Raw genomic sequence first — 7,955 nt, 5'->3', positions numbered from 1 at the left:
TATAACAAATCATTGAGATAAACTTTTGTTATTGACCAAATACTTATTTTCCACCATAATTTGCAAATAAATCCATTAAAAATCCTACAATGTGATTTTCTGGATTTTTTTCTCATTTTGTCTGTCATAGTTGAAGTGTACCTATGATGAAAATTACAGGCCTCTCTCATCTTTTTAAGTGGGAGAACTTGCACAATTGGTGGCTGACTAAATACTTTTTTGCCCCACTGTATATACCCTGTTGACAATTCTACATCAGAGTTTAATTAGCTAAATTTGCTTCTCAGAAAGTGCAACCATTTCACCCAAGACAACTAAACACGCTGCAAATTTTTTATTTATTTTTTAGCAGTAAAGCTATTTAAGGTTGAGTTGATTCTTCAATATGCATACCTCCCCAGAACTATTATAGTCCATGCATATATTCTTGGATTCCAAGCATGCCCAAAGAGAAGATGCACTTATTTTGCACAGTGAGTGTTTGAGGCAACAGTCAGGCAAAAGGGAGCACATAATTCCAAAAAGTAATCTCAAAGTATAAAAACAAAACAAGGAAGTTGTTGACATGATATCCTAAAAAGTTGGAAATGTGGTATAAGCCTTTTCAAACGAGATAAAAATGTCATTAAATATGATTAGGTGATAAAAGTATCTGGTAAGAGCTCACTGTGGAATGGAAGACAAAACCATCATGAGCCAAATGTAAAGTAACTTGGATACTATTTCTGTGAATGAAGGGCAATAAATAGGAAGGTGTTAGTGTGCATTTTTCAAAAGATGCCTTCCTATCAGTGTTGTCTAGTATCTACCTCCTTCCTTCTGTGTCCCTTCTGGACCATGGTGACACAATTGGGGTCAATTCCTTTTCAATTCAAGTAAATTCAGGAGAATTTATTTTCATCCTGAAATGATGGAATGAAAAATGGAACTGACCCCATCCCTGCTTGGTTACATTAGTGCATCTCATTTGTCTGAGGCGCGGATGTAGACAAGGGAAGAGAGAAGGAGGAGTTCAGGGGGCTTGTTTAACAGGATCAGGTTGTCGCTCCTCAGCCCATCATAGTGCATCCAGTAGCCATCTATCTGGAAGGCTGCAGAGTAGTGATGCTCCTCCTTGTTGAAGAGTGTAGCGCCCTCCAGTGAGTACCTGTGGAAAAGCAGAGAGTTGCAATTGGATTTTTCTGCATGTTGAAGACCATTCTCGGTTCCCAGAAAAAGCTTAAAGAAATCGGTGCAAATAGCAAAGTACATGCAAGTAGGTGCTGTTTAAACAAAATAAAAACAGATAGCCAATCAATTACATTTAACATCCAGGGAGAAAAATAAACAGCACCTAAGACAATGAGGCTGGGATACGAGTCCTGCTCTACAAGATTTCTTTACCTGTGTTGGGATAGGGCTAGATGGTAGGGAACATAGGACAGCTCCTCAGACTTCCAAAGCTGCATGTTGAGAATGACAAAAGGAGGTGGTCCATGGCAGAAGACCCTCTGAGAGAACTCCCTCAACCCATTGCACCTAAAGAACAGACAGCAAATCAGTCAGAATCATAGAAAGAACATAAGAAAAGGACGGTGATTCAACATTATGCCTCAGGTGATTTGGAAAGCCACAGACAATCAACAATATAATAATACTATTGGATTAAAAGCGAATGATCTGTAATAGGAACAAAAACACCATATATACAGTGCATTCGGAAAGTATTCAGACACCTTCCCCTTTTCCACATTACAGACTTATTCTAAAATTGATAAATTATTTTTTCCCCCTCAATCTAAACACAATACCCCATAATGACAAAGCGAAAACAGGTTTTTAGAAATTTTTGCAAAAAAACAAAACAGAAATACCTTATTTACACAAGTATTCAGACCCTTTGCTATGAGACTCAAAATTGAGCTCAGGTTTCATCCTGTTTCCATTGATCATCCTTGAGATGCTTCTACAACTTGATTGGAGTCCACCTGTGGTAAATTCAATTGATTGGACAGGATTTGGAAAAGCACACCTATCTATATAAGGTCCCACACAGCTGACAGTGCATGTCAGAGTAAAACCAAGCCGAAGGAACTGTCCGTAGAGAACCAAGACCGATGGTCACTCTGACAGAACTCCAGGGTTCCTCTGTGATGATGGGAGAACCTTCCAGAAGGACAATCATCTCTGTAGCACTCCACCAATCAGGCCTTTATGGTCGAGTGATCAGACGGAAGCCACTCCTCAGTAAAAGGCACATGACAGCCCGCTTGGAGTTTGCCAAAAATGCACCTAAAGGACTCTCAGATGAAACCGAGATTGAACTCTTTGGCCTGAATGCCAAGCGTCACATCTGGAGGAAACTTGGCATCATCCCTACGGTGAAGCATGGTGGTGGCAGCATCATGCTGTGGGGATGTTTTTCAGCGGCAGGGACTGGGAGACTAGTCAGGATCGAGGGAAAAAATGAACAGAGCAAAGTACAGAGATCCTTAATGAAAACCTGCTCCAGAGCGCTCAGGACCTCAGACTGGGGTGAAGGTTCACCTTCCAACAGGACAACGATCCTAAGCACACAACCAAGACAACGCAGGCGTGAGTTCGGGACAAGTCTCTGAATGTCCTTGAGTGGCCCAGCCAGAGCCTGGACATAAACCCGATCGAACATCTCTGGAGAGACCTGAAAATAGCTGTGCAGAAACGCTCCCCATCCAACCTGACAGAGCTTGAGAGGATCTACAGAGAAGAATGGGAGAAACTCCCCAAATACAGGTGTGCCAAACTTGTAGCATTATACCCAGAAGACGCAAGGCTGTAATTGCTGCCAAAGGTGCTTCAACAAAGTAAACGGTCTGAATACTTATGTAAATGTAATATTTCAGTTTAAATTTTTTATAAATTATGAAACATTTCTAAAAACCTGATTTTGCTTTGTCATTATGGGGTATTGTGTGTAAATGAGTGGAAAAAATGATTTAATAAATTTGAATAAGGCTGTTTACGTAACAAAATGTGGAAAAAGTGAAGGGGTCTGAATATTTACGAATGCACTGCACTAATGTATACCGTATATGTCGGAGTATCTTTTAATGTATATATCAAACTATATTTTTGTCATGTAATACTGTGTATAAAAGTACCATGTATGTAAAAATGTATGAATAATGTATATGTAACAAAATAGCGATTAAAACCTCAAATGTAAAACGAATTTACCTTTGTTCTCCGGAGAGGAGGTGTGGTGGATAGGCCAATATATATATATATTTTTAAACATTATGTCTCTCACCCCAGTTCTTTGCAGAGAATGATCTTGGGACAGAAGAACTCATCCACAGCTGACTGAATGGGATCTCTAGGGGGCAGCTCATGAGGAGGACTGGGATGGAAGAAAAAGGGTAAGAAGGCTAACTCTGAACACCATGTAGTGAAACCAGGTAAAAGCTATGGTCCTTTATTGATGTCACTTGTTAAATCCACTTCAAATCAGTGTAGATGAAGGGAATGAGACATGTTAAATAATTATTTTTAAGCCTTGAGACAATTGAGACCAATTGTGTATGTGAGCCATTCAGAGGGTCAATGGGCAAGACAAAATATGTAAGTGTCTTTGAACGGGATATATATATTTAACTAGTAGGCGTAAGCACCAGTTTGTCAAGAACTGCAACGTTTCTGGGTTTTTCAAGGTCAACAGTTTCCCATATGTATCAAGAATAATCCACCACCCAAAGGACATCCAGATAATTTGACAACTGTGGGAAGCATTGGAGTCAACATGGGTCAGCATTTCTGTGGATGCTTTCGACACCTTGTAGAGTCCATGCCTCAACAAATTGAGGCTGTTCTGAGGGCAAAGGCAGGGAGGTTCATGCAACTCAATATTAGGACGGTGTTCTTAATGTTTTGTACACTGCGTATTTATAACTCTCTCAAGATAGTTCATCTGTGTCGTTTTCAATGGGAGCAAATAAAGCATAGTGGGTAGAACAAGCAAGGAGGTGGGCAGAGCAAGCACGCGCTAATGAGATCCTATTGTCGCGTTCTAGCATGCATTTCAATATTTCTGTTTGAAAAATGTCTTCTCTGTGAAGTGCGCGTGTGCAATAACTAAATTAGCCCTTGCACTCCTTGTAAATCTACCTCATCCCCATATTATTACTTACCCTCTTGCTCTTCTGCACCCCAGTATCTCTACTTGCACATCATCATCTGCACATCTATCACTCCAGTATTAAGGCTAAATCGTAATTATTTCACCTCTATAGCCTATTTATTGCCTACCTCCCTAGATTTGCACATAGATTTTTCTATTTTCTATTGTGTTACTGACTGTACGTTTGTTTATGTGTAACTATGTGTAACTTATGTGTAACGTTTGTTTATGTGTTGTTGTTTTTGTCGCACTGCTTTGCTTTATCTTGGCCAGGTCGCAGTTGTAAATGAGAACTTGTTCTCAACTGGCCTACCTGGTTAAATAAAATAAAAGGTGAAAAATAAATAAATAAATAAACAACGCAATGTTTTGTAACTTTGGCAGAGTGCACTAAGTTATGTAGACGTGCCTATGTTCTTAACAGATTTGAGTTTTGTGAACAGAAAACTGGACTGAGATTGGGTTTTTCTTCTTCGGCCCAATTCCATAGATGGGTTAGCTGACAACGTCACGAGAACGAAGCCCACGCTACAAATGGGGCAGAAGTCCATGTGTTGTGATTCTGGACGGCCTGATAGTTAGTTTCTTGTTATGGTTGCTGTCACGTGGGGAATCATAAGTTGCTCGTTTGWTGGTTTCATCATGTTCTTGACACCATGTCTTGTTTTGAGGTATTTGACTGATTTCATGACAATGCTAATATGGCAAAAATTTGCTAGCTATCTAACCAACAACTGTCACGATGTATTTGAGAGACAACAAGTGCTCACTGTGCAAATGTTTTTGTTTTCAATAAACATTGATAACAAAATATATTGTTTACATGTCAACAATCTAAGCCAATAGTTGCGCAAGCGTCGGTTTTGTTGCAAAAAAAAACAACCTGTCTGTACTCTCCCACTGCTGGCCACACTGGGCTTCCTATCGAGTGGAAATTCCAACCAGATGCTTCAGATTTATACATCCAGTGAAACTCTATCCACCACCAGTATCAGGCTACATACATGTACTGTATTTACACTAACCTAATCCACGTAAATTCCAACCTGAAAGAAAAGTACCAATAACAACTTAAAATAGTGGTTGGGATTTGATAATGGGCACAATATAATCCACTGTCGACATGCAGCCCACTGTGGGTAAACATGACTTTATAAGGCTCTGGCAGAGACTGGACCAGAGCTGTTAAGAAACCAAACACACTTCATCCTTTCATACTATGATCATTAGAAAGCTGAACCTTATTTTAGTCAAGCAGCGTGTCAAGGGGGCGAAATAAAAGCCTCTTGAAGACAGAAGTGTAGACCAGCTGTCCAGAAGAATTAGCATTGCAAGCAATAGAGACATGGAAGGTCCTCCCATTTGAACTCATAGCTTTTTGGCTACCTTATTTATAGTGAATCGCTATTGGTTTTCATACAAATTAAGGATTACTGGTCTCTGATCAGAAGCTGAACAAGCTCTGGGAGATATAGTGTAAAGCAAAATCCTCCCACACTGACCAGAATTCAGATTTTGGCTTATAGCTTTTGGCTCTCTTACTTGATGTTGATGGTTTTCTGTATGAACTCCTGGAAACGAGCAGGACAGCTCCAGTTGGTGCACAGACTCTCCTGCATGGTAGACATCATTGTCTCCAAGTTCTTGGTGAAGTTCTCATGTTCATTACCAAACAGGTCGATCTCCAACGCTGCATGGTGGATCACTGAGCGGTACTGCCTCTTGGACATCCTGTCCCAGATCCACAGCATCTTAACGGTGGTGTAGTCATACGAGTCCATCAGGTAGAGGAAATGCTCCACAAACTGCCTGCCCAGGAATATGCCCACCTCCCGGGGAAAGCTCTGGTTGTCTCTCAAAATTACATAAAGAATCATGAGGAACCCATCGATGGTGCAGGTGTTCTTTAGGCTTATCTTAACATACAGAGGGGTGCATGAGATGGCCTTCCTCCCTGCCCTGATGGTGTAGACGCCCCCCCATGGGAGCACAGGCCTCCAAAAGGAACGGTCCTCTTCATCATTGTTGTTGATGGATGCACGGATCTCCTCAAACAATGTCTTGGTCCTAGGGAAACAACATGAAGGTACGTTATCATTCGCTCTGGGTTGAAGTTGCCCTTAAAAAAATTACTTATCCTTTACAACCAAATCAAAAAAAAAAAAATGGAATGTTATAGAGGTTCCAGACACTTTTTCCCCCACATTTTACAGAAACTTACCCCTAACAGCATTCCCTCATTCTTGTTGTGTCCTATGGGGGCCCTGAAAAAATATTAACAAAATCTCCCAAAACGTCCTTTTAGAGACGGCAAAGCTGTCAGTATTGTGATGCATGTCTTGTGTGAAATCACAAAAAATCTGTCTGGACCCTTCTATAACATACCATTTACATTAAAAAAATAGAATGTGGTTAAATAAAATTCCCCCAAAACACTTATCCTTTTAGCACAGTTCGATGATCAGCTTATACCCTCCTCAAAACCTTACCTTCATCTTCCTTATGATTAATAAGGGTTTACCTGCATGGGATTGGTTAAGGAAGGTATTCATAATTTACAAAATTCCTAAATAATTAAGTTACATATGAGTGTGCATGGCAATACATCCCTCATGCCAGGGGTCATCCCATCTTGTAGCAAGCCAACTGTCAGATCTGAGGATGACATGCATAATTGCAATGCAAACCCTGGTAGCTAGTTACATAATGCATATTTAAAAAAATATGATAAACGTTTAGTCAGCATAATTTAATACATCGAATTGAAGACTAACATGGCAGCTAGCTATAATTAATGCTCTCCTGCATGTAACTTCGAAACTTTTGACATTCAGGTTACAACACACACTGGGGTGTAATCAATCCAAACAGTTAAACCCAAATAAAACGAGTTTCTATTGGACAAATGCAGGTAGGTCCCTCCCCGTTTCGTTSGCATCCGTTTAAGTAACGTTTTGCAACTGAATCAGGGTTTGACTAGCCTGCTGCATAAATTCTCCTGGCCTGCAGCTTTTTTTCAGATTTGACATTTACGCATCAGGTTAGGAGAATTATGTTAAGATTAGGAACATGTTTAGGGCTAGCTAAAATACAAAAAAACAATCAACTTTTGACGTTAATTTGATAAAAGCAGTATCCCTTCTAGCCATTACCACATAACCAGCGTAATGAATACGCCCCTGGTATACACCAGCTGCTAGTAGACGTTAGCTTAGCAGACCATCTAACGTTACTAGCTAGTTAGCTAACTATCTCCATTGTAACTAGTGCAGTCTTCACTCCCCCCCCCCCGTTTTAGTGCCTTTAAGTGTGGATGCAATATTTCCGAATGTTGATGTCGGATTATCTACCAATGTTTTCAAAGATTGGTTGGTTAGTCTAGCTAGCTAGATCACATGCAAGTTAGCTTAGCAGCTAGCTAGCAAACGTTAGTAACGTTACCTTTCAATTTGCAGACTCTCTTCGGTGCTCGAAATCAGGGTTTTGAGGTCTTCTGTTTCAGTCAAAATGCAGAATTTGCTCTCCATCGTTCTCTGTATTTCTTCATGTCTTAATTCAGGCCAACAGCCAGAAATCCTTCTCTATAACCCTCGAGAAAGCTTGGCACTCAGCAAGCTTCAAAACATCCAGAGCAATGTCATGTAACGCCCATTGCTTCGCGTGACCACGCCTATAAACAGTGGTTGGTTTACGCCCTTCATCTCTTTCTTTCAGCAATTCAATGCTGCCACCTGCTGTCTGAGACATTTTTGCTTTTCATTACATTTTCCTTTCAACATTTTCCTTCCTGCCTCCTTCTCTTGAGGGGGCGCACAGGGGT

At 40.4% G+C, this 7,955-nt stretch overlaps 1 protein-coding gene across 2 annotated transcripts; it reads right to left on the bottom strand.

Moving 5' to 3' along the window:
- Positions 1–6: 6 nt before the first annotated feature.
- LOC111968793 (uncharacterized protein C14orf28 homolog) lies at positions 7–7,796 on the bottom strand. 2 transcript variants are annotated; one of them, XM_023994661.2, is made up of 5 exons: positions 7,577–7,795; positions 5,678–6,202; positions 3,269–3,358; positions 1,384–1,518; positions 7–1,147 (listed from the first exon to the last, which is right to left on the bottom strand). In XM_023994661.2, the coding sequence occupies exons 1-5, from the start codon at positions 7,660–7,662 to the stop codon at positions 964–966; spliced, it is 1,020 nt and encodes a 339-aa protein (XP_023850429.1). In that variant the 5' UTR covers positions 7,663–7,795; the 3' UTR covers positions 7–963. The 2 variants fall into 2 exon arrangements, with proteins under 2 accessions (XP_023850429.1, XP_023850430.1); XM_023994662.2 differs by lacking the exon at positions 3,269–3,358 and having other exon boundaries at positions 7,577–7,796.
- Between the last annotated feature and the right edge of the window lie 159 nt (positions 7,797–7,955).

Source organism: Salvelinus sp. IW2-2015, linkage group LG9, assembly GCF_002910315.2.
Source record: "Salvelinus sp. IW2-2015 linkage group LG9, ASM291031v2, whole genome shotgun sequence".
Classification (NCBI taxonomy): domain Eukaryota; kingdom Metazoa; phylum Chordata; class Actinopteri; order Salmoniformes; family Salmonidae; genus Salvelinus; species Salvelinus sp. IW2-2015.
Note: the sequence above shows the minus strand (reverse complement) of the source record. Positions and strands in the feature narration are given on the sequence as shown.